Source organism: Notothenia rossii, assembly GCF_949606895.1.
Source record: "Notothenia rossii genome assembly, chromosome: 6".
Taxonomy (NCBI): domain Eukaryota; kingdom Metazoa; phylum Chordata; class Actinopteri; order Perciformes; family Nototheniidae; genus Notothenia; species Notothenia rossii.
This window is the reverse complement of record NC_136909.1, coordinates 47,662,787-47,690,418: the sequence shown is the minus strand read 5'-3', so window position 1 is coordinate 47,690,418 and position 27,632 is coordinate 47,662,787. Positions and strand designations below refer to the sequence as shown.

The window sequence follows — 27,632 nt, the reverse complement described above, 5'->3', positions numbered from 1 at the left end:
TCTCGTCGTAATCCACACTGTAAAAAGAAAATAGTTGGATCAACTTAATTGAATTACTTCAATTGGTAACACATAAATTAATTAAGTTTATTCAAATAAAAATAGCAAGTTAGACTGACCCAATTATTTTAAGTCAGATCGAATTACTAATATGTTAGTTTTCAAATAAACAATTTGCATCAATCAAACTTAAAATGAATGCACAACAAATTAAAATGTCCTTGTTTTCCAACTAAATTTTCTGCTATATCCTAAAGTAAAATACTGCTTCCTTAGAACCCAATATTCTGCCTTGAGGTTAAGAATATTTTTATAGTAACCTTAATGTGAAATGTAAGTTTGCTCAACATAATAAAATATTTTTTTTACAATTAAAAATTTAATTTTAAGTTGGCTTTCAAAAAAATATCACATTTTCACTGTTTGTGAATACTTTATTATATGAAAGTATAAAACGCAATATGCCGACATCTTCCAACACATTAAATGCATACAGTTTACTTTTTTCTTTAAACACATATGCACAACATGCATTACAGTTTAGACAACAAATGTAGATTTTAGACATTTTGAATTGCCTAACCATTCCTGTAACTGCATGCATTTTTGATGTAGCGGTCAACAAAGGTTGCTCATCCAGGATAGCTTAAAGGACAATTACATTTGAACAAATATGCATTTTAACAATCACAAGACTAATGCATAAAAAGTGCATAACAGTTTGGGCAAGCAAAATCTTTCCCATATAGAACCAGTTTTTACCAGCATAAGCTCGTAGACACAGTAGTAACAAAAAAAATATATAAAAATAAAATAAATAAAAGGCCTTTCTTCAGTTTCGGCAACCGTACAAAAGCGTTTGTAGCGTACTTCTGGCAGCCGCCAGTTTTTGAAAAAAGAAAATCCTGTAAGTTAGTTTCACAATATGACTTACAGGTCGTTTTTTTTACTTCAAAAAAAAAGAAATAAAAGTATAGATGAAAGGCACTAAATTGACGATTTAAAATCGGACACACAACAGTGTGCACAATTGATAACACTTGATAACACATTAACACCTCAGTAAGGTATTTGAGCTCTAAGCTCAACATTTCCCCAGAAAATGAAGGAAACATGTTTGGAGAAAAACTCCTGCACCTCCAAAAACCTGCAACAAAATCAAGTATATCTTGTGGTTTGAAGAATATTTGTCTCTCGATTGTCTCTTTAACCACACAAAGGCAAAAACACACAAAGAGGCTTCAGTTTCAAGTCTTAACATTGTTCCTCCCTAGGCCATTTTTGGGTCCAGAAAGGGAATCAATTGTGATGCGTGTCATTACTGCGAGCTTTGAAGACTGCCATACAGATTTTGGACTTTGGGGGACATCTTGTGTTGATCAAGCTCCATGATGATTTTCTGGAGCACTTCGAAAGTAAAACGAAGGGGTTTGGGATAAGCTAGGTTAAGTGCATATAGCAAACCTAGAAGCAGGGCACAAGCTGAGGCAACTGAAGTCAGTCCATGCAACACCTTCACGCCCTCGATGACGATGCCCATGTCTTCAGGTGGCTCCTGCGGTCCTTCCCCGTCCCTTCGAATGACAAACACTGCCACAGTGAGATGCTCCAGGTCCCTTTGAACGTCCTCTGGTCCAGAGTCCTAAAGTACATGACACAAAACATCACTGTCATCACTTTGTACTTTTATTCACGCCTCACATTAAAAAGACTACTGCAAAATCACATCGACTTCATTTCACTGAATAGTGCTATATGGATTGGAGCCTTTTAAAGGCTCAGCCACACATCTCATTATTGGCAAAGCCTGGTATCGTGAAAGGGTCAAAGTGTGTCTTGATGTTTTGCAGGACTCTAGACTAACCTTTTCACCAGTAGCTCTACGCAAGAATCACTACATATATTATAAATACAACATGTAGTCAATCCAACCAGGTTTCAGTAATTATAGTTGACAAAAATGTCTGTATGTTTTACAGGATTAATATGAGATGAGCAGACATGCAAATTGCTGTGGAAACTTACACGATATTCCTTGATCAGGTCATCTGCATCCTCGCCAAGGAAGAAGATGAAGGCTTTCAGGACACACTCCCTTCGAAGATGAATGTCCTCAGTCTAGGACAATAAAATCTTGATTAATTTAATCTTCAAAATCTCTGAAGACAGGTGTCCCTACTCCTAAAACTTAAAGGAATATTTTTAATTTTTAGCACTTTGCAAGGCAACAGAAACCTTCCCTTTAACTGTGCGTGCATTTTTAATGAAGTTAGGGGCATAGGTCGCTCATCCGGGTTATCTTGGCTCTAGCACTGGTAGCTATGGGGAACATGTAGCCTGCCTCCACTTACAGCAAGAAGATAAAACTAAACCAATCACCAAACACTTGTGCTCGTTTATTTACCACATTATGTTGCGCTCGTGATTTTTGGCATGTTGTGTCATTTTAGAACCACATACATACATACATACATACATACATACATACATACATACATACATACATACATACATACATACATACATACATACATACATACATACATACCGGTAGGAAAGAGCACAGCGGGCATACACAAACTCACGCAGATGGGCTTTTCAGTTTGTAAACAAGATGTTGGTGACTATATGGAGCAGAAGAGAGATTGCTGCGTAGATACAGAACTGTATGGATTTGAACCACAGAGGAGAAACTACATGTTTTGAGCGGGAGAGGAGAGGCTGGTTAACAGCCTGGGGACGAGGAGAGAGTCATTAGCGGTGTCGATGTGGGGCTTGTCCACCTGCCGACAGCAAACCAGTGCCTTTGAGTACACCGGGAGCTGCCATCAATTGGAAGGTTTGATATATCAGGCGAGAGGACAGTACAACAGATTGTGTTAAAACAATCTGTTTATCAATAATCTGTCACTCAACCGGCAGTTATTGAAACTTTCCCACGTATCCACTCAGTACATCAGCCTCAGCCTCTCTCCTCACCAGCTCCCCTTCCAAAACATCTAGGTGCTCCTCTGCTTATTCTGGTTCAAATCTATACAGTTCTGGATCTTCACAGCAACCTCTCTTCTGCTCCTTATAGTCACTGACGTCTTGTTTACATCCCATGCGGTTTCCTACCAGTATGCATTTGGTTATAAAATAACACGTGCCAGAAATAACGAGCATAACATAACTTGGTAAATAAACAGAAGCGTTTAGTGAGTCGTTTAGTTCATCTTCTTGCTGCCAGCGGAGGCACGCTATTGATCCCCTTAGCTACCGGCGCTGGAGCTAAGCTAACCCGGATGATGCATCTTTAATAGATAGGGGTACTGTGACACCCTCTAAGCAACCAAGGAAACTTGTTACTTTTGATGCTCTAGATGTACCTGGTCCAAAATGTCCATGATGTCAGCAGTCTTTCGGCGTGTTGCTCCACCTTTGGCACGGATGACTCTGATTAGCTGACTTGATTGGATGTCTAACTGGGCAAAGAACTTATCCTCAAGAGGAACAGCCATGAGCCTCAGGAACTCTGCATTGATCTAAAACAGATGACAATGAATAAATAAAAAGGACATGCAAATTACCTCACATACAATCTCAGTTTTAACAACGTAAACACTGAAGCCTGCATAGACAACAGGCAAAATGTCAATGCAACGAAAAGTTTACTTGAATATGTAAATTCTGTCAATAAACTGTTCAATTTGTGTCATTTCAGTTCCATTGTTACCATACCTCTTTCTGATGGAACAGGGCAGGCCACCTGTCTTTAAAGTCTTCAATGCTGGGTTCTTGGTTGACCACCTCTTGTCGCCTGTAGGCAAACGTGCAAGCCATTTTGTTCGTGATTACCCTTTCATTGTTCCTCATCTTGACATCCGTCAGAAGTTCTATTCTCTCTTTTTCCATGCTGTCCTCAGTTTCTCCAGTAGGGAAGGATGGATAGAAGTTGGCTTCGGATCGTTTTGGCCTCTTCACCTTTTTAGCAGGGAAAGCATCTGACGTTGATTTCGATTTCAGGGAATTTACTGACAGCTCTGGACACCCCTGCACTTTGAGTTGAGTCCGGTAGTTCCCCATTTTGTACTTCAGTCGCTGTTTCCAGCCATAGCAGCCATTGAATGAGCCAGGCTCTTTTAAACAAGGGTGCTTTTTGATTAAGGCCTCTGCAACTGTGCAGAAATGTGCATCCTCCGGGTAGGCCTTATATTGGTAAATTTCTTCAACTACTCTATTCAAGATATCTGATTTCATTCTGGAGCTCAAGGTCAACAACTTGTTTCCAACCTGGCACTCAGAATTACCTTTCACTAACTGCAACTCTGTGTCGTAGGAAAATTGAGGAATTGGAAATTCTTCTGGCCACTGCTTGGTTCGAGATGACAGAGACTCGGGGGATGAAAGCAGTATAGTATCGTTTGATGCCAGTGAGACACAGTCATCCGACTCGGGTGAAACAGAAGCAGAGGATGCAGTGGCACTGATCAAGGTTGTTTGCTGGATCACCTTGATTGTCCCCAAATTCTGAAGTTCAGCAGTAGAGTTCAGATTGAAAAAGTCATTGCCAAAATCTTGGTCCATGTACTGCAGTTTCAAGCTGCACTTTAATCCGAATGTACTCCTTATCGTGCCGATAAGGTCATCTAGTGACTCTGGTATGCCATTGGGAAGTGTCAGTTTTTCAATGTTGTTGTCCCCCAAAATCACTTTAAGTCTGGCAGTCGTGGAATGAGCCATGGCAGTCTGAAAAGAGAGCAAAAGCACAATAAGGTGAGGCAAATCACTTTAAAAAATACTTAACTATCCCTTAAGGGCAATCAATAAAAAAACAAAAAACACCCACATGCAGTTAAAAGGTTCTCATAATTCATGTCCTGTAATTTACCTTCTGTAAGTGGACCACCTTTGGCTTGTATTGAGAACAAAATAAAACAACATTACATGGAGAGAGCTCACCCTTTAAACATGGATATATCTTTTCAATGTGACAAGACGCATCCCTCCAATTTTGTAGTCCGCCAGTGGGTATGTATCATGTAGTTCTTGTGGCTCAATAAGTTCCACTTCCTCGACTGGGGATGGTTTGAGATCAAAAGCTCTATAGTGTTCAATATACCATCCAATGAGCTTCTTCACAATGAAGATCAACTTGTCCTGCAGTATCACCATTTGGATGATTTCACTAAACTCTGGCAGTCCTCCCAGTGAGCCTTGGATCAAGATCATTCCACACTTGTAGTTTAGTCCATCATATGTCACGCTTTTGGCCAAGCCCACTGTGTCCATATCTGAAGACTTCCGTCTCAGAGCATTTGAAATGTCCTTGTTAAGAACATCGATGTGTACAGTGGAAACATTTGTCACTTCCAATAGAGGTCTGGTAAAGCTACATGCATGCAAATGATGGGCAATCTGATACTGATGTCTCTCTGAAAGGGAAAGTAGCACGTTTTTGAAGCACCTGATATTCCTGGCAACTCTTTTAAAAAAGCTATGCTTTGCTTCAAAACGCATCGTCCATAGGGAAACTAGTGGACCAAATTGATGGATCAAGTATGGGTAATGTTCTAAGAAATGGTGTTTTGGTTTAAGGGGACAGTCTGGGAAAACCTCTTGGAATCTAATTCGGTGCTCAGAGATCTTAAAATCAAGATATGCAATGGAGTCCTGGGATTGAATGGGACTGACTACTAGATCCACAATGTCCTTCAGGTCTGTTAAGATCTGCCAAGCTGGTTCCTCACAGGGAACTCTCCGCCCAATCAACAAAGGCAAAAATCTGATTAGACTCCAGTTCTCATGCGCATTTCCCCCAACAGTTTTTCTGGACCCAAAACTGAGAGGCACAGGATGAGGTCGATTAGTTTTGTCAGCCCACTTAAAGTTGAAAGATGATATTGCATCATTTAATGTAGATAATGTGGTATACTTTTTTTTAATGAATACACTCAGGCAAAGTGCAAGTTCAAAAGGAACAATACCTTCGAAAAGATCATGCACGATATCGGGAGGAAACCCAGAGGTAACGTCAAAATAGGAGAGGTGCTTTGATAAAATACACTCTGATTTCACACCATAATAATTGGGCAACCCATTTTCCTCAATTGTTCTTAAATGATCGGCATGAATGTCTTTGGTTCTCAAAGGAAAGACGCCGCTTCTAACTTCTTGAGTCTGGATGTCTGCTTTTTCTGCAGTGCAAAATCTGCATACATATGACCCTGAGAAATTCTCAACAAATCCAGCAATACCGTGTGCCCCAAGGTTGTCAGCAACCACACACTGAACTGTGCCTTTTATTGTTCTGCCCAACTTTGACACAAATATCCCTTTCTGTTCCAAAATGACAAGATCGTTAAGAAAAGGTTCTAACACTTTATCATAGCCATAGCACTTCAGATCAGTACTTTTAATTAAAGCTGCCAAATAGATGGAGGACAAAGCAGAGTTACAGCCCGGTGGTAAATTGCCCAGAATCCAATACAAACCACAGATTTTATGCTTCCTTCTGGATGTACCAAGGGGATTACATATTTCAAAATCGTCAATATATAATATCAAGGAAAGGCTTTCCTGTTTAGACAAAAGTCAATTTTCTTTGAACAAGGCACCATCAAAGAAAGATCTGTATATCTGTGCACAAGTTCCCTGTGATTCTTTATCTAAAGTATTCAAATTAACAGCCTGATCTAAGATTGTCTGGCAGTCAAGAATTTGTACCAAAGACTTTAAAATTGAAATATATTGGAATGACTTTCCATTCTTTTGGTCTAGTATATATTCCACTGGTTCCACTACATTAAAGTGTCTCTTATAGTAAGCCTTTCGCCTCCAAGCACTGGAAAGTGGGCCTTTATCTCCAATTGCTTTTTTAACAGGGTTTCTATCACAGAGTGCACTGGCTAGTTTTTTAACCACTGACTGGTCAAACTGGCAACCATTATCTTGTAATACTTGGTTAATAGTCTTTTGAGTGATTGGCAGAGAAAGAGAACCAATCAAATAGTTAAACTCCTGCAGAAGTTCATCTACCGCAGCATTTGACACAAGAAAGATGTTTTCTAACTTAAGAAGGACTGACGCAAGTTTAAGCTCGATATCCTTCTCCAAGTTCTCAGAAACCCCATCGACAAAAGCAGAATCTAAATTGTCATTGCTCTCTATACGTTCCCCATCTGAAATATCACTGGCAAGACTGGCAAAGGATTCTGTAACAGAATTAATACCAGGCTTAAAGATATTCCCCGTCCCAGAATGTTTCCTGTATTTATGGCTTTTGAAGTTCTCATATATATTGGTTTTATATTCGCAGTCTTGGAACACGCATGTAACAGTCTCCTTATTTTTAAGATGATTAAAGATGTGTTGAAAAAATTCCCTCTCAGTGCAGAGTTGATTATGAACACAAATATGGCATGTGAACGTTGATGCAGCTTTGTTGATAGTTTGTTGGGCAGGGTGATTCCTTGATAAATGACTTAGTAGGGCATTCCAAGTCTTGAATCTACATGTACAATTTAAATAGGTACATGGATATGAATGGCCCCGTCCATAGTGCCTATGATTCAGTTTGTAATGCTTGAGCAGCTCAGATCTTCTTCTTAACACAATCCCACAGTCCTTGCATCTCCACATGAAGCGGAAAACTGAAAAAAAAACAAAGAAACTGGCTTTATTGGGAGTTCCTTTGTAGGTTGAATTTTTAAGGAGATAGTGGTGGTGGAGCCAATTGTTTAAACACAACAGTCTGTTAATGTAGCCAGCCCTCTCAGAATAAACCTTAAGGCAGTTTCTCACACCAGGGGCCTCATTTATAGAAGATGGCGCACGCCACTCTAAGCACTTTTGGATTTATAAAAAACAAACTTGACGGGAGAATGTGCAGTTCTCCACGGACACTGATCCAGGCGTACGCACAGAAATTACAAATGGTGACGAAAACGCGAGAAACTACGTTTTTGTGTAAAATGTATACAAATATCACGTCATGTGTCAAACATAAGTTACTTTGCAAAAACGGATGAATCCATTCTTATGAATAAATAAAAACCCAATACATTTCACAGGGAATGACCAAAAAACAGGACTCAGCGATCATGAATACAAACATATCTTATTGCAAAAGAACAATTGAAATATGTTCTGAAATATTGAAACCATACCTGCATGTTATGGAATTTATTCTCATTAATATTAACATGAACAGCACATTACAAATTACGTTTACAATGATGCAGTTTTCGATGCCTCAGTCAGGCATATAGGTGTGCAGTTTCATATTTTTCACATATTGTGTTCATTTTTATGGCTTCATGTTCGTTTTATATGCGTCTTCAACGTGTACTTTTGTTCTAAAGCACGAACCGTTTTGAAAGTGGCTATACGTTCACAGTGTGTTCTGACAGCATTTGCCACGATCACCTTGAGTGATCATGGCAAATCCTGACCTTGCAGTCAGTGTAAACAAATACTAATTTGGGGTGTTTCACTGACAATTTATGGGCCTTACATGAAACTGCAAAGGTTGCGACACATTTAGAGTTGATTGTAATTTATGAAGTCAAACCAGCGTAGAGTGTCCACGTGTTATATACATCTGAAATATATTGATGCACAAGAACTTTGGTGTTTCATCCGTATTCCACCTTTTGACTTGAATCATAAGCCCTTTTTTTAAATGAAGCCCCTGGAGTAGCCCCAGTTTCATTTTATAAATCACAATAAACTCGAAATGTGTAGCAGCCTTTGCAAACTTCATGCAACGGCCATAGTGCCCGTAAATAGTCATTGAAATGCTGCAAATTAATATTTATTCACACTGACTGCATAAAAGGTGATTGTTGTAAATGGTATGATAAATATGAAACTGCATTCCTATCTGACTGAGGCATCAAAGACAGCAACAGTGTAAATGTAGTTTGTAATAGCCTACCATTCACCTTAATATAATTGAGAATAAATGCCATAACATGCAGGTATTGTTTAAATATTACAGAACATATTTCAATGGTTATTTGGCAATAACATCTCTGTATTCACGATGCTGAATTGTTTTTTTTTAAAGATTGACGAACAGTGCCTTAAGGGATAGGTTTACAGTTATCAAGTCTGTCTTAAGGGAAATACACACATGCCCATTGGAAGCAATTTGTGGCCATTTGATTGTTTTTTCTGTCAGTACAGGTTGTAAAGTGCTCACTTTCCCAAATAAATTTAAATATAAATCAACTGTTAAAAACTTTATCTTAAGCTAAAGCAAGACTTCAACGGTCTGAATTCATCAAATCCAATGTGGATATCTTCAAAATTATTATTATTTTTTTATCTCTGAGGCTCAGTTTTCATTACAGTCAATTCACATTCAGGCCTAGATAGGATTTCTTAAATAGTTTTTTCAGATTTAAGCTGCAATGGGTTACTAATTTGTGAGCATTAATACTACATTTTGCAAAACTATGAGTACATTAACAAAACACTGTCCTGTACACGCTGTCACATTAAAGCCAGAAAAAAATCACTGTCTTTAGCACTCTAATTCTGCAGTTTAACTTACCTTTGGGTAGTTTGATGAGTTGTGTCCAGGGCTGATGTAACCACCACCAATCAGGGAAAGAATCATGAAAAGCAAATTAAAAATGCATTAATATTAAGCAGTGTTTCCCACAGACCAGGTAGCAATGTGTGGTGGATTTGTTGGGGGGGGGGGGGCGCGATTACCGGCTGGCGGAGTTGTTGGGGGGGGTGGGGGGGGACCATTTAATTTCGAAAATTAAATGGTCAGATATATACTGTTGTGTTAACATTTCATCGATTAAAAATGCGTTAGAACACGTCCATCTCGAAGACGAGTTCGTTCAGAATCAGCTGCTTATCGCAGGTCGACTGACTCGATCTCCTTCTCATACACTTACGTGTTTAATTTGCGTGTGTTTAGACAGATGGGCGCACACACACGCGCACCAAGCATCACCCGCATTCATTCATTCTTTTAAACACTTACTCACGGTAAAACTATTATATATATATATATATCATATATATATATGGTATAACTAAAGTAAATTGCGCCGGGCAGAAGATAGGGCCCTTCTTCTGTTTGGCGCACATGGCTAATTAGCATACGCGCACAGGACTGTCGGAATGGGAACACGTCGGACTGGCAGCATTACGGGGGCGCGATTACGGGCTGGCGGAGTTACATTTTTTACATGCTCTGCTGCTATTCCTTTTAGGAAGCTGCTATTATTATATCTGCTGCTATTCCTTTTAGGAATTCCTTTTAGGAATAGCAGCAGAGCAGTGTTGTTTAATAAGCGCCGGACTCACCACTGTGCGTTCATGAGAACGACGTGCACCCTCTCTCATCGCCTGTGTCTCACTAAATACGTTAACGGAGACGGCAGTAAAACACCCAAACGTCGTAACAGAACTGCGAGCGCGCAGCACAGTTGCAAACACATGTACGCTTAAATGTATCCGTGCTAATGTGCAAATAAGCAGCTTAACCAGTACACAGTATGACATACGTTAACTTAAGACTACTTTCAGTAACGGCATTACACCACGAGAGCCCCGCGTGCAAATTACTTGCACAAGTTACTCACCTAGCATTTACTCTCACAGTCCGGTAGTGTCCTCTAGCAAAATGCTAAATGAAATGCCACATTACCTTTAGCACACCAGTGGTTTAAACATATGGCTAACACATTTCACAAAATCAGTTAAATGCATCGAACATGTTAAAGTTAGCATGACTTAACTAGCTGGTCCGGTTCAGTTAGTTAACTAAAGTTAACCCTTAAGACGTACATTTGACCCATACAGGCAGAACATTTGTTATCTGACAATTTAAATGTGTAAAACATGACTTTGTCTGCATTAAACTTACCGTTTTTCAGAGTGACCTTGACCGCATGGACGATGAGATTGACGAGGAGAAAAAATGGCAGCTTCAGCTAGAAAAATCTTGCTGGAAAAGACGTTGACGTTCAACGTCTACGTCATGACGTTAGACAGGAAAACCTAATTGAAGCGCTTGCATTTGCATAAGAATAGCAGGTCAATGTAGTAAAGCACAATTTGAAGTTGATATAATACACAAAAGTACAGTGCCGTCGCTAAAGCAGAAATCTGAATCAGATTTATTCAAAAAAGTGCTTTACTTCAACTTTTCCAAAATATACTTTTTAGAGTGCACTATGCAGTGTCTTTTTGAAAACAGAAAAAAGTAACCACTGAAAGCTTCAAACTCCTCAGGCCTTTTCCTTGAAAAAATAGTTTTTTAAAACAGCCTCACACTGTTGTTAACACAAAACACTCACTCCAATAACCTTAGCTTCCAACTTTGGCTGTGTCTTTGCCTCAAGCAGTCCCGACTGCTTAATGGCCTAAAACCATTCACGTTAACTTAAAACGCAACAAAAGACACCTATAGAAGTGATTGGCCTCTAGCCGACATGTAATAACAGACAAACGAATAGCATGCAGGGTTAAATAGAACAAAATAAATTGAACTCACCCTGCCTGTAACAAAGCAACGCCACGTGGTAGGATACCAATGATTATCGATTTAGGCTTGTTTTAACTTAAATTGCACAGCTATTTTCAGGATCCGCTGGCCGCCGTCAAACAGACAGAACTAACATTGTCCTACATAAACTATTGAAGAATTCGATATAACACGTTTCTCCTTACCTAGTTGATTTGAGCTCTCTGTGTGTTGAACGGATGCCAGCGGGTCCAGCGAGCAGCCTGTAGTCTCTCCCGGTTGTGCGAGGATCACGTCAGGGTCACCAATTGTTAAATATGTTCTTTATTCTCGCGTCCAGGAGAGAAGCTTTAAACTGAGACTAAATGGAGTCTCAGAGAAGATTCAAATGGGATACTTTAATTAAATAAAGGTGCGGTAGTGTTACAGACAGAATATTGTTCAGGCAGAAAACAGCTGTGATCCGGCTCTCATGAGCAAGAGAAGAGAGAGAATCCCTCGTCCGGTGCTGTTATATATATCCTCTGCTGGCTCCTCCCCGCCAGCCGGCTCGCCTCGTCTCTAATGTCCGTTGTTGCATTTAAACAGAGGATTGGTACTTTTCACATTCATATATGCTTAACACGCCTTTTGTCCTCATATTCTCTTTCATCACTTTTCATGTAACACATTCTAAACGCTGTAATCAATACTCTAAAAAATACAGAAAATACTTCACGGCTGGTTTGGTTTCCGGTCATTCCGGATGTTGTCACATGCTACTCTCGTCTGTAAACAATAATGTATTCAAATAAACTGTACCTTCATTTAATATTCAGCATGGTAGTATCTCGACATCTATAGTTGTGGTGTTAAATCAGTAGGTTTCGGTTTGCACCACTCCATGTCATTTCGCTACTAAATTCACCTCTTTAGGAAATCGTATATTAGCCACATGCTAAATGCTAACCGGAGATGAAGGATTTTCAGAATAAAAGCTTAACTGGTTGTGCACGAGAATTTTAGGTTTTTTCAGTATAAATCAGCATTTTAACTGATGGCATATTTAAACTAAATTATGCCATAAAACATTGATTTTAATTTCTAACAACAGCCACTGTTGGTCACATGACACTGACGTCCAGGTGATAATGTTCTCTGTTGCATTGTGATAATGATGGGTGAAGTGGAGGATACCGTCGGGATGGCTCTTGACCCAAACCAATGTTCAATCCATGATCTTTCCTTACAACTATACCCAAGTTGTTTTTCTAAACTATAGTGTGGTCACAGTCTAAAAAATATGATTAGTCAGCATTTACTTTTAATGGTTTTGAAAGGCACAGACAAATAAAAATATCCTTTGATAGTACGGGTGGCAGTCCAATTCTTAAAAATCTATCCAAATGAGATTCCATTTTATATCATTGAAATTCAATAAAATTAAAAGAAGAAGGTAATTCACCATTGGCCTTTTTTGTTTCCATTTACCCCCCTTTCTTCCTGTGTGCATCCGGAAAAAAATAACACAGACAACAAAGCACTCATTAGGCGCTTTCACAACGGAGTACTTTTCCCAGGAATAGTTCCAATAGTTCCTGGGATTTTGCGTTGACACCAAAAAGATCTGGAACTAGAACTTTTTTTCGGCAACCTTTCAACCCCTTTTCAGTCCCTGCTGGAGAGGTGGTATACTTTCCTGCAGAGGAAAAGGTTCCAATATCTGATTGGCTAGGCGAATTGCAAACCACGCCCTGCAAAACTCAGAAGAGTTTTGTGAAAACGCCATTTTATTTGCTCACATTAGCATTATTATCATTAGCATTAGCCCAGCGCACCAACAGAGAGAGACTAACTTATGGCAACACAAAAGAAAACATGGGAGCGGTGAGTGATGAGGAGGTGTCGGCGCTTCTGGCGATTTACTCGGAAGGTTTCAGTCGAAGCCGCTTGGAGTCCCAGCAGCTTCTGAAGCCAGTCCCCAACTCCAGGGACTTCCGGCCGGGGACTTCGGGTGGCAGTATACTCAGTGAAGTTGTTAGTGGCCTGCCAGTAAACCCAAAGCAGAAGAAGAAGAAGTGACGTCAGTGGCTTCATTTGTGTAATCCTCCCTCAGGGACTTATTCCGTTGTGAACGCGATCAACTAGATAGTTCATGAACTAAAGATTTCCGGGGAACTAAGTTCCGGGAACTATTCCTGGGAAAAGTACTTGGTGTGAAATCGCCTATAGTCAATGGCCTACATTGGCGAAGCCGTTGGTGCTGATAGAAATAGGTATGAATTGTCAAATCCTGAAATTAAAATATTTTCCATGTACTTTAAAGACATGGCTCTGCTGGTGGCTAGCAGATAACAGTGCTAACAGTAGCAAAGTGCTGACAGAATCAACAGTGTAACCTCGGGGGGGGGGGGGGGGGGGGCATTAAATAACACGCAATTGAACTGGCTACGTAAACAGAGCGCGTAGAAGCTTGGATCAGAACTCAGATGGAGTGTGGCTTCATTCACTACACAGGTAACCATTACTCAACTATATATTTGTATAAGATATATTAATAGTAGGGCTGTCAGTCGATTAAAATATTTAATCGCGATTAATCGCATGATTGTCCATAGTTAATCGCGATTAATCGCAAATTAATCGCACATTTTTGATCTGTTCTAAATGTTCCTTAGAGGAATATTTTTCGAGTTTTTAATACTCTTATCAACATATCATATGAGTGGACAAATATGCTTTATGCTAATGTTTATTATAATTTGAACAATGACAAATATTCTCATGAATATTAAACACAACAACCTCTGAACATTACAAATATTCGCCTCAATTCAACCTGGAACCTCTCTCATACAATAATACAAGACAAAGTGTGTGTGTGTGTGTGTGTGGTGTGTGTGTGTGTGTGTGTGTGTGTGTGTGTGTGTGTGTGTGTGTGTGTGTGTGTGTGTGTGTGTGTGTGTGTGTGTGTGTGTGTGTGTGTGTGTGTGTGTGTGTGTGTGTGTGTGTGTGTGTGTGTGTGTGTGTGTGTGTGTGTGTGTGTGTGTGTGTGTGTGTGTGTGTGATGGATCGTTGGAGCTATGTGCAACTCAAGGCATATGCTCGAACATGAGCTGCCTGGACGCTGCAATCATGTTGCGCGCACTACCCGTGCTGAGTGTGCTGACTTTTCGTACAATGTCCCACTGTCTGGCTACCTGCATAAAGTCAAGTGCTCAGTGCAGTTGTCGGCGAAATGTCGCTCCTCTGTTTTCATTTAAACAGCTCCTTATATCCGTTAGCGCAGCTAGATAGCACCAGATGCTAACAACAACAATACACGTAAGGTCTCTCTCTTGCTCGCTCGCTCCACACATACACACACCCTCCCGGTCCTCCCAATGGCCAGTCGGTGCAACTCACTCTCACTCCATAATCGTCCAGGAGCGACGTTTGGTCAGGGTCCCGTGGCGTGCAGTTGTGACGCTCCTAGGCTCCTTCAGCTTCATAGAGGGACGCAAATAGCTTTCAACTGATTGCAATGTATTCCCATCTGCGGCGGGATTTGACGCTCATGGAAGCACGGCATTCGTTTATGTCGGCTGCCCTTAAAGGCAATGTGAGCGTCCATTCCCATTGGATAACGGAGAATTGTACACCCGGAAGTAAGTATTCCCCTTCCTGTCGATTGATTTTACAGTGTTATCTGCACTACTCATCGACTAAAAAACACCAGATTATCCTTGTTAATTACACAACATTGATTGGTTTAAATTGTGTGCAATGCTTTTCTATTTTTCCCCTTCGATTCGGAGAAACAAATATTTTTTCGGAGTAAACGATGGCAGAAGACACTATACTACCCAGAATCCCCAGCTATCGTTTAGGACTACACCATGTGCTCTGTTTGACAAACCCCGTGATTAGTTATCAAGCTCTGTGATTGGTTGACCTCCAACTGCATTCCATATGAAAAAAAAACGTTTCGTAAAAGATAAAATCATACTTTATTCAGCAGTGCTTGCTTTACTCTTTGAAAGTCATCACATGAATGCATTGTAATAAATGGTTCGGCTGCATTAAATATATTACACATCTGTCGTAGTTCTTTATTTTTATTTATCTACAGAGATCGGGCTGAGAATAGACCGGAAACTTTTCTTTTACCGTTCAGTTTGAATTTCACAATAAAGTTAGTAGTAATATTTTGTTTTGATATTATTGTTTTTTATTAACTACTAGACCGCTGGGTCATGTTAAGACCATCTTTTCTGTGTTGCTGTGGGTTTTTTCCATCGCTTTTGTGTTACAAATATCAAAACAATAACTAAATATATCCGTCGTAAACTAACCAGAAACAGCAGTATATTTTATTTTGTTAACACTGTAAACTTGACAGCTTTTTAACCCAAACCACCTACTGGTTAAAGCACGTTATTACACGATTAGAGTAATGCAATCCAGGTAGATTGTGTTGCTTTTTAATGACTGTTTAAAATGCCTTTTTCTTAATGTCTTTTATTATTATTAACTACTTGTTACTTGTTGCTAGGGACGCTGCTATCGATATTGTGTTTCGTAACATGTTCTCTATCTATGGCACGTCTCTACTGGGAGTTGTAGTTTTAAAAGACGTTTTCGTATTTCCCATAATAAGAAGTTGCCAGTATACTGTGTACATCCCTGGAGGTTTAGGGGTTAGGAAACACTCAAATTTAAAACATATAATTAATAAATGGGTGAAAATTGCTTGTGCCCATAATGGGCAGCATTAATATATATACCCACATGCCAGCTAAGGTCAGAAGAGCTTTATTTAACAGCTGGTCTTATGTTTGTGACCCCTCCTTTTGTTAATTAATAACATTAAATTACATTAATTGATAAGCCTAAAACATGCACTTGTCAAGGTTCAGAGGCAAATTTTGCAAATATGGCAGTAGCCATCGATCAATTTTGTGTTTTATATTGAATAATTCTGTGTTCTTTATTTATTGATTGTTCAATACCTGACAAGGCCGGAGATGAAATATCTATATACATCCTATAAGAGTATAATGCGTATAATATCAGTTAAAATAAGTGCTTCAACATAGTTAACATTGCTGGAGGTATGCACAAATATTGATAGATGTCTTGTAATACACTATTGAGGAACCTGCGACCCAAGTTTTTCATTCATTGCATAACTACACCGTTTGTGAATATGATATGCAAATAAACCTTAGAAAATCTTGAAATCTTGAAAGGGATGTGCAAAATAGTCATTATATACAGTCTTTAATTAACTATTAGTAGAGAATAATGAGTAATTAATATACTTTATAGGGATCCTATTAATATCTAATAATAAAAATAATGAAATTCAATTACATGCTTTAACCACCAGGTGTCCCTTTCTATCAGCTGTGCACGTTTATGGTGTAAATACAGCCTATCTACCAATTGGATCAAATATAAAAGTCAGCCAAATTAGAGTTGATCCTGCAAAGAGACGTATTATGTGAAAATAAATGTAAGATGTTGTTTAATTGCTGATATATTTATGATCCACGTCACGTTTTCAGTGTTGGCGGCAGTTCCTCATGTTTGTCTAGAAGTCTTCTCATCAGGGCTCTATAAATAGAGAACTACGGCAGATATGTAATATTTAATGCAGCCGAACCGTGTATTACAATGCTGTTATGTGATGATTTTCAAAGAGAAAAGCAAGCACATTAGGAATAAAGTATTATTTTATTTTTTTTAAAGGTTTTCGGTCTATTTGTTAATGACGATGTGATGTGAGATGTGAGACTGGAATTGCACATGGGAAAATAACGTATCTTTAGATGTGGATTTTGTTAAACTAATACGTTTGCGCTGTGGACCAAGACTATACATTGACGGGGAAGGGGGTAGCAATAAAGATAACACCATTAAACAGTTACAAAACATAACAGAAATAATATCGATAGCAGCGTCCCTAGCAACCACCTTGGTAACAATGAAAACGTTCTATGGACGCAATTTCCTGAAGTAATCTTCGTAATAACTAGCAAACTAAAGATCATGTACATCCACTGCACACATAATCTGAAATAACAACTCATATTTCTCACATCAAATGACATCAAAACGCATTTTAATGGCCAAACTAACTTTAAAATAGGCATTTTCCATCGAGAATAAAACGAAGTTCGGCCATGTTTTTTTTTTCTGCAGGGAGAAATTTGAAGATCACGTGACATAGACGCCAGCCATTGGAATGAATGGTGAAAACAGATCAAAAGGTGTAGTCCTAAACGATAGCTGGGGATTCTGGGTAGTGTAGTGTCTTCTGCCATCCTTTACTCCGAAAAAATATTTATTTCTCAGAATCGAAGGGGAAAAATACAAAAGCATTGCACACAATTTAAACCAATCAATGTTGTGTAATTAAAAAGGATAATCTGGTGTTTTTCAGTCGATGAGTAGTGCAGATATCACTGTAAAATCAATCAACAGTAAGGGGAATACTTACTTCCGGGTGTACAATTCTCCGTTATCCAATGGGAATGGACGCTCACATTGCCTTTAAGGGCAGCCGACACAAACGAATGCCGTGCTTCCATGAGCGTCAAATCCCGCCGCAGATGGGAATACATTGCAATCAGTTGAAAGCTATTTGCGTCCCTTTATGAAGCTGAAGGAGCTTAGGAGCGCCACAACTGCACACCACGGGACCCTGACCAAACGTCGCTCCTGGACGATTATGGAGTGAGAGTGTGTTGGTCGGTGCCTGCCGGTGAGCGTGGAAGTGTGGTCTGCCACAAGCGGGTGGCAGGAGCGGGGCTCTCAGCATCAGCTTGTAGATGGTATTTTAAACTCGATGCGCTCTGAAACTACGGGGCGGCCAAGGACAAAAAATACACATGCGTTAATCGCGTTAAAATAATTTGTGGCGTTATTTTTTTTTGCGTTGACAGCCCTAATTAATAGATATTTTCTGTTTGCTATTTCCTTTTCTCTTTTATCGGTTTTCCATCTTTCCTTTCCTTAGTGTTACCTCTTTCCTTAGTGACACCTGGGATCCATCTTGCCTTGGGTCCAGCCTTCATCCAAATCAGCTTTGAAAAGCAGAGATAGAAGTGAGGCCTTTAAACTTTATGGTGAGAGCCTTGGTACCACATGCTGTTTCAGTAGCAGTGCTGCTAGCAGGCCCGCCGATTTATGGCTCATGACACGCATATATTTAATTTGTAACCAGACACTTCCTCTTCCCCTCAGTCTCCTCAGAACTCTGGAACGCTTCTTGTTTTCCCGGGTCAGGGGTTAAACAAAGGAAACATAGTGCTGGCTAGCTGAAGGACCAGAGCCAGGGGGGTGTGAGGGTCACCTCCAAAGCTAAGTCAGAGCCGACTGTGGGACACTTCAAGGTTAAAGGTTAAGGTTAATATCTAGCAGGAGGGTTGGACCACTGCGAAGACCTTAAAGTTGAATGGGAGTTGGAATCAGAACATTTTGCATTTAATATAATGATATTCTCCCTTTAGGAAAAGCGCTCCTGGTTTATCGCCATGACATCTTTACTGCCCCATAAGCCATAAACCCCCCGAGGGGCGGTCCCAAATGCAGTTACACGCCCCACTAGCCCTCCACCTCTGAGCAGTGGTGTATCAACATATACGTTTATTTAGTGTGAATGTCCCGTAGCGCTTACTGCTCGTCCTGTTTATGAAGCCCAGATCGTTGTGAGCGAAGCAGCCAGTGTGGACATCAGTACCGGATTTTCCGGCTGTCAGAGGATCAAGAGCTACAGCACAGGGAAACACTGTAACAGTTATCTGCATCTGATCTGTTGTAACTGACATGTTCTTGGGCATTCTGACATTTACCATGCATACAGTTAGATAACTATCAAACAATACTAAGCATCTATGTGTGACATTAAAGACTAAAGTAATTTAACACACATTGAAAATGTCAAGTCAGAGTTATATTTAACCAAATCGTTAGACAAATACATTGTTTCATGAATTATGCATTACTGCTTCGTATAAGTTTTGATTGTAACACATTTTTATTCTCAGCTCTTTTTTTTAACAATATCTGCAGATGATGACTTTAGTATGGTTTAAGATAGGGAAAGATCATTGCAAATAGAATGTATAACCGTTCTGTGGCTCAAAATGCTGAAATGTCCTTGGCCAAAATACCTAACCCCAAATTTCTCCCGTAGGCATGTCCACGGTGTTTGAGTGTCTGGATAAAAGCATCCGCTAAATAATATTTGATGTAATTTAATGAAGAAAGTCACTAGTGCTGCTGCCAACATCGGCCCTGGATATAACCCATGAGATATGGAATAGTTCAACATTGAGTCCTAATATAAATCTTAGGCATATTGGGCTGGTTTTATATCTCTAGGTTTTGAGACTTCTTTTAATTCAGTTGTGATTTTAACAACATTGAAACTAATATATTAAATATACAATGTACCTAATATACTTTGGTGATCTAAAACTCACACAATTCACTGTTCTTACCCATGTTGTTTATTTTCTAAATGGCATTATTTTTTCTGAACAAAATTCCCTTCATCTCCATTGTGGAGAGAGGAAGAAGACATCTCACAGACCTATATCTCAACACACAAACAAATGAAAAATGTTCACATGGCTCGATACCAGAAGAGGAAGTGAGAAAATATGTTTTGGATTGATGATTTGGGTTAACTGACTCTTAACACATCTACAAAAGCTTATTGCAACAGTAACTGGATTAGCAAATGTGTTAAACAGTGATTCATTTTGTGGAGACACAAAGAAGTAGAAGCAGCTATGAGAGGGAGGCTATCTTTATCTCACATGTAGAGCTGCAGCCAGAATCCCTCTCCACTCCATCTGCTCGCCTCCCAGAGCTGCCAAACACAGCTCAGCAACACACACACACACACGCACACACAGGGCCGTATCCAGGATTTCCTCAATACCGAGGTCCAAATATGTTAGGGGGGTTCGGGGGACACCCCCCGAGAATTTGGGGATTTTCATGATCTAGTTAGGTGCTTTTTAAGTCCTGTGGGGGGTCACACATTGGATAATATATTGATTTCAAACCATGTCATTGGGCTGAAAAATGTCAGCATAAATTCTTTTTGAAAGTGTAATACATACTAATCAGCTGATTGTTACTATTAATGATCTGGACATGCAGAAGAGGCTAACATGATCACAAAACATTGTCAACATTCATTTTCCATGTCTCTCTCCTTTCCATAAACTGCAGCCTCTCTTCTATCTTCTTTAGTCTCTCTGTCTTCTTCCTGTTCATTACTCTCTCTGTCCTCTACTCTTTCTCTTTGTTCAATCTCTCCCTCGTTGTTCACTTTTTGCTCCTCCTCACTTGTCGCTCCTGCCAGTAAGTTAAAAGCAATTCAGCCATTTAGTTCATTTCACTTGTTTGTTTGCATTCTTTTTGTCATTTAAATCTGTTTTGTTTGATTCTCAAAAGAGAACAAAGATGTAAGCAAATTGTGTTTTATACAATTGTATTTTATTATGACATCATACCTGCAATAGATGTATGTTGTTTTAAAATTATGCCTATTGTAAATTAAGACTATTGTTATAGATATATATATATATATATCTATACAAATAGATAGATAGATGAATATATGGAGTTATACATTATTTTGTGTGACTGTACCTGCAGTTCCTCCCTGACTTTCATCACTTTCTCTCTCTCTCTTTCTCTCTCTCTCTCTCTCTCTCTCTCTCTCTCTCTCTCTCTCTCTTCCTTACCAAAGCTAAGCTTCGACTGACGTAGTCTTTTCATTATATCTGAGTCAGTGTAAAAAGAAAACAATACAATGTTATATCTCCATTGTTTTACTCAAATTGAAATGAAAGAAAAGCATTACAACGTTTGTTAAAAGGTAATCCTTCTGACATTGGATGAATGGAATTAACTTTAGCTCTCTAGCTAGTTATTCACGCAATTTAAACCAAAGTATAGCCTATAGCTGCAATATAACTTAGTGTGCATGTTGTTGGACGTCCACTAACTAACGTAGAGCGTTCACACAGGATCTGCTGGATGTCCTGATGAACAGAAACACAAGAAGCCCGCTGGATTCAGATCTCTAGATACTTCATCACTCCTCCGCTGCTCCGGTTCAAGTCCGGGCTGCGGTGGTTTGTTGATACATGTCGTCTTCTTCTGTTTGCTTTAATCAAGGCTACGTAGTTATGCAGCGCCCCCATCGGCAGTAAATGGAAGTACTACAAAGAACCCCGTTTAGTGCAATTATTTCACAAGTTTTGTATACACAGCTTGAAAAATATTACCGAGGTCCGGACCTCGGTGACCTCAATGGTAGATACGGCCATGCGCACACACGCACACACGCACACACGCACACACGCACACACGCACACACGCACACACTAGGGCTGTCCCGAATAGCATTTTTCGGGCTCCGGATATTCGGTAGTAATCAGCAGCGAATATTAGAATATTCGGAACGGAGAGAATTTTTTAAACAATTTTTTCAACATTTTCCAAAAGGTTTCATAACACGCTCCGAATCCGAGACACCTGACAACATGCTGTTAAGCAAAAGTTCAGAAAGAGCATACTATTACGATTTATATTTATAAGATTTATATTTATTTCCAAGCAAAGTAAGTGCACGTTTTTATCATGTGTAACGTTATTTAAACGGCGGATAAAGCAGCTTCATCCTGGCAACTTGACAACAGCTAAGCTAAGCTAGGCTACTACTTACAGCATCCAGGTGACTTTTCAGAGTTGTTGTGCCACCGTGGTAGACCAGTTTCTTGTCGCATATTTGGCACACTGCCTTCTTCTTATCATCGTCCAATTTAAAGTGGACCTATCATGCTATATTTGAATAATTTAGTGTAGGACCATACCTATATAAGGCATATTTATACTTTTTATTTTTCAAAATACCAAACAGATCATGCATTTTAGCCATTCCTCATTTCGCTCAATTTAACACTGTCTTTGCATGGGCTGATTCTGTGAGAACAGCACCATCTACAGGCCTGGCATATGTACTACAGCATCTCCAGCGCTTTCGAACGGCAATGTCCGTGGCTGTCTCCTCCTGATTGGTGGAGTTGGCCCAATAGCCATAGCGCCACTTCTGTTTAACAGTGCAATTCAAAAGTATAAATGTAGTATAAGAATATGGCAATTCGTCTTTATTGATAGCATACATTTAGGAAAAAAATTGAAAAAATGAATATCCGAATAATGAAATTGAAACCCGAATAGTTGGCCAACGAACGAATATTCGGATATTCGGGTACAGCCCTAGCACACACACACACACACACACACACACACACACACACACACACACACACACACACACACACACACACACACACACACACACACACACACACACACACACACACACACACACACACACACACACACACCTCACATTTAAATCCATACTCGCATGCATATAAGTAAGCATATCTTTGTTACCTTGTGACAAATATGTTGAATTTACCACACTTCAAAAGCAAACATGTGAGGGAGAGAGATGAGAGAGACAGAGAGAGATGTGGGGGGCTGAAATAAAAAAGTGGGTTCTGAGGTAAAACTTCGGAACCCTATATCATTATAAAATTAATAAACTGATTGTGTAGATATTTTTATTTCTCAATGTATTGTCCTATTTATTTATTTTTTAAGCATATATACAATCAAGGGTTTGTCCTTAAATGACTCACACACAGTCTTAAAGCACCAGTCTGAGGCCATGTTTAGGAAGCTGTAGATGTTGGTGCACACCAACCTCTCTCTCCTCCCTCCCTCTCTCCCCCGTTGCCGGGCTCCTCACCAGCAGGGGGGCCTGTAATCCCAGCAGCACTATTGTGCAGAGCGGCAGGTATTTCCCCCCCCCCATCCGCTGAGCAGCGACTCAGCTGACTGGCAGCGCTGTGGGAGCAGGAGGAGTTCTCCTCCTTAAAGCATTACTTCCTAATTTCCTGTACAGCAGGCAGACTGCAGAGAACACAGAACACTGAGCTTTCCTCAGATTCATTTTCAAAGATGTGTTTCATAACTTCATCATATATCATAACTCAAGAGTGAAAGAGAAGTGTCCATACGAATGTGTTCTGATGTGTATGTCTGTTTTAATCCTAACCTTCATCAACCACAGAGATGACCACTTAGTCTCCCACAGCCTTCCATTCAGACCAGAGGAGGGGTACTCTTATTTAATCTTGACTGATCTGACCTGACCAGCAGTGAGTGGTAAATGTGTGAGTGTGTGTGTGTGTGTGTGTGTGTGTGTGTGTGTGTGTGTGTGTGTGTGTGTGTGTGTGTGTGTGTGTGTGTGTGTGTGTGTGTGTGTGTGTGTGTGTGTGTGTGTGTGTGTGTGTGTGTGTGTGTGTGTGTGTGTGTGTGTGTGTGTACTCTGGGCTCTTACAACTCCTTGCAGCTGCACCCTTTAGAGAGGAGGTTTCCATGGTGAGGTTGGGGGGCTCCCATTGGTCCTTGAGGGGTCCCAACAGGTCCTCACATTACATTTTGTACTCAACGTGCAGCATGCAGCAGCATTAGTCATTTGTTCAGCAACCTGTATTTATGTTTTTTTGTTTTTGTTTTCTGACCAGCATCCCCTCGCTGCTGTGAGATTAATAACTGACCTGAATAGCCAAGGTGGAGGGAGCATGCCATTGATCACAACATGACTTGAAGGTTATGTCTATATGTGATGTTACTCTTTAAAGTAATTGCAGAGATCTGTGGCCATGGTCACATTACTAGAGATAGGCCAACAAGGCATATGAGCAGACAGATCTAACAGAAGGTTTGGCCAAAAGAAAACTAGAAAGGAAGCACACCCATCCCATAATGTTGCTAAAAATATAAGTGAACAGGGAAACCCTGAGCTATAAGCAACTGGCAATTAGGGTAAGCCACGTATTAGAGGGGGCGGATCAGATATCACGCATATGCCCTTTTAAAATGAGCAAGTGTTTTCGGGAGATGCAGAGGAATTAACTTCAATAACAGATTATTGTCCCTCTATTATACTCTTTTTCAACAATATATAATAGGTCTCAGATATATACGAAACCTGTCTCTGAAGTGTTTGGCTCAAACACCAAACAGATCATTAGCTGCTTTCACACAAAGTACTTTGCGGTACTCAGTTCCCGGTACTTAGTCCCCCCGAACTCCTTAGTCCCTGGAACTGTCCTGTAGATCGCGTTAACACCGGAATAAGTCCCTGAGGGAGGATTACGCAAATGAAGCCGCTGACGTCACTTCTTCTTCTTCTGCTCTGGGTTTACTGGCAGGCCGCAACCAACTTCACGGCATATACTGCCACCTTAAGTCCCGGAGTCCCCCGGAGCTAGGGACTGGCTTCAGTAGAATCTGCTGGGTAGCGTCTTCCGAGTAAATCGCCAGAAGCGCCAACACCTCCTCATCACTCCACCGCTCCCATGTTTTATTTTGTGTTGCCATAAATTAGTCTCTCTCAGTTGGTGCGCTGAGATAATGCTAATAATGCTAATGCGAGCAAATAAAATGGCGGCTTCACAAAACTCTTCGGAGTTTTACGGGCCGTGGTTTGCAATTCGCCCAGCCAATCAGACATTTTTAGTGCGGCCGACACACCCACAAACCTTTTAATCCCCAGGAAAGTACCACCTCTCTAGCTGGGACTATCTGGGGGTGAAAAGGTTCGCGCGAACTAGGTTCTAGTTCCAGATCTTTTTGGTGTGAAACCAAAATCCAAAGAACTATCGGTCTAGTTACATTACATTTCATTTCATTTAGCTGACGCTTTTATCCAAAGCGACTTACAATAAGTGTAAATGACCTTTAATATGTTTAACCTTTTGTAGAGGTGGCTATATTTGTGTGCAAATGTTTTCCTGTGGTAAAGTTTTAGTTTTTTACTTTTATTTTGATAGTTATAAGATCCGGACTTTTATTTTGAAGGGACTTTTGCCAGAAGTGAATAGAGAACGAAGGAGTGTAAACACGTGTAATGAAGGATGAATGATGGAGAAATTAACATCAAGTAATTAGTTACGTTGGGTTTTTAGCACCTGGCTGATAGGGGCACAAGGTTTGTTATTACTTTAATTAATATGTGTATTGATATTATGTGGTGTTATTTCGTAGTTTTGCAGAGTTTTGAGTCCATGCTTTTGAATTAACAAAACTGCTATATTAGCCTACATGTGTTCTGCTCATAGACTGTATATATAAATGGACGTAGTGTCCGTGACGTCACCAATAGGATTCTGCAGAGTTGCAGAGAAGCCCTTAGTAGGCGGAGTCGGCCACTAACGCTTGACAGCGACGTCAGAGTCTAATCCCGCCTGCTCCAAATAAGGGCAAAGAGGCGGAGCCGAACCTGCTGCCTCCGAACTGGAAGTAAACAGAGCTAGCTCAGGCTAAGAAGCTAAGCTAACATGAAATACATGCATACCAAGTTACTTCTAACATTGTAGTTCCCCTATAAATTCATAATCAAATGATACAATCTGCAAGAGAATTAGCTATATTTTGTTATTCTTAATGCTTGTCATTCACACGTTAAGAAAATAAGTACCGATACATAGCAGAAAAATTGTGGCGATGTTCAGCTTAATAAGCCTTTGTAAGAAACTGAGAGGCAGAGTAGTGGGAGGCACCTACATTCCCAATAGGTGGCTCCACCCGCTTCCAATTAACAGTATTGGGAGCAGGTGTGGAGACCTCACACCTGGTGCTAATCACTCCCTCAAGGGAGACAAAGCACACAGAGTTGCTCAGTTGTGTGTGGCACATGGAGGGAGCAGGAGACTCCCAGCGTGAGGAAACATTTTGTAAGCTGGTTACCCGGTTACCCGGGTTACCCTGGTAACCCGGCTACGTTAGCCTTTGTATAGTTAAAGGTATTATTGAGTTTAACAGCAATAAAGCCTCTTTTTCGGACTTGAACACTGCCTCGGTCGTGATTGCTACACTACCACTTTTCTCTTTATCTGCCCAGTCCTGTTACACTGGTGGAGAATGCGGGCATAAGAACTCTAGTGGTGGTGTTGCAGTCAGAATCTTTTTTTTTTTTTTTTTTCAAGATGGAGGGTTTACTAAGGGAGTTGGTGCGTATTTCTACTGAGCAGCAGACTCTGCAAGGGCAGAGGATACAGGAGCAGCAGAAACAGAATGCGCTTCTCCATGTGGAGGTCCAAAAATGCCTAACAGCAGCCTCTCCTATCCAGAGGGAAGCAACCGTGCAGCCTAACACAGGTCGATTCTTCCCCAAAATGATGGAGAGTGATGAGATAGAGGCCTATTCAACAGCCTTTGAGCGCACAGCTGAAAGAGAGGGCTGGCCAAGGGACTCCTGGGCTGACCTGGTTGGACCATTCCTCCTGGGCCCGGCACAGCAAGCTTACTTCGACCTCCCTCCTGACCAAGCAAAGGATTAGGTCGTCTTGAAGAGGGAAATCCTGGCGAGGTTTGGCTATAGCGTAGCAGCAAGAGCCCAGCGGTTCCATGACTGGAAATACAAGCCAGAGTTGTCAGCCAGGGCCCAGATGTATGACCTAGGCCGGGTAACCAGAGCATGCAACCCCGAAAAGTTGAGCGTTTTAGAGAGGATAATGATGGACAAATATATTCGGTCTCTGCCCTATGAGATGAAGAAAATGGCAAGCCAGCAGAATCCAGCCAGTCTGGATGAGTTGGTTAGCGTAGTGGAGAGCCACGTGGTCACAGCGGACCTGCTTAAGTCCACACGACCAGACACAGAGTTGGGCGGGAAAGTCAGTGCGGAAGCATCACGGACTAGACGGGCACGAGAACCGCGATGGGAACCAGAAGAGGTAAGGCGACGACAGTCCTACCTGCCAGAGGGCCAACCGCGTTGCTACCAGTGTGGGGAGATAGGCCACATTGCCCGGGACTGCCCAGGGAAGGATGAGCTAATGCCGACCGCCAACTCATCTGGTGCAAGGCCCTGCCACCTTCTTGACTCTTGCTGGGTACAGGAAAGCTCCCTGGCTCAAATGATACCAGTCAAGGTAAATGGAAAAGATGCAGAGGCGCTAGTGGACTCAGGAAGTGTGGTGTCCCTCATTCAACCCCACCTCCTCGACCATTTGTCATCTGAAGAGACTGTGCCCATCTCCTGTGTCCATGGGGACACTAAATTATACCCCACTTGCCTCATCCACCT

The 27,632-nt window shown here is 40.7% G+C and overlaps 1 protein-coding gene across 4 annotated transcripts; it reads right to left on the bottom strand.

The window, feature by feature from the left end:
- Nucleotides 1-413: 413 nt before the first annotated feature.
- On the bottom strand, nucleotides 414-11,192 carry LOC307043777 (uncharacterized protein). 4 transcript variants are annotated; one of them, XM_079688580.1, is made up of 6 exons: nucleotides 10,874-11,192; nucleotides 9,539-9,569; nucleotides 3,721-4,728; nucleotides 3,369-3,524; nucleotides 2,026-2,118; nucleotides 414-1,642 (listed from the first exon to the last, which is right to left on the bottom strand). In XM_079688580.1, the coding sequence occupies exons 3-6, from the start codon at nucleotides 4,720-4,722 to the stop codon at nucleotides 1,319-1,321; spliced, it is 1,575 nt and encodes a 524-aa protein (XP_079544706.1). In that variant the 5' UTR covers nucleotides 4,723-4,728; nucleotides 9,539-9,569; nucleotides 10,874-11,192; the 3' UTR covers nucleotides 414-1,318. The 4 variants fall into 4 exon arrangements, with proteins under 4 accessions (XP_079544706.1, XP_079544705.1, XP_079544703.1 ...); XM_079688579.1 differs by lacking the exon at nucleotides 9,539-9,569; XM_079688577.1 differs by lacking the exon at nucleotides 10,874-11,192 and having other exon boundaries at nucleotides 9,539-10,013.
- Between the last annotated feature and the right edge of the window lie 16,440 nt (nucleotides 11,193-27,632).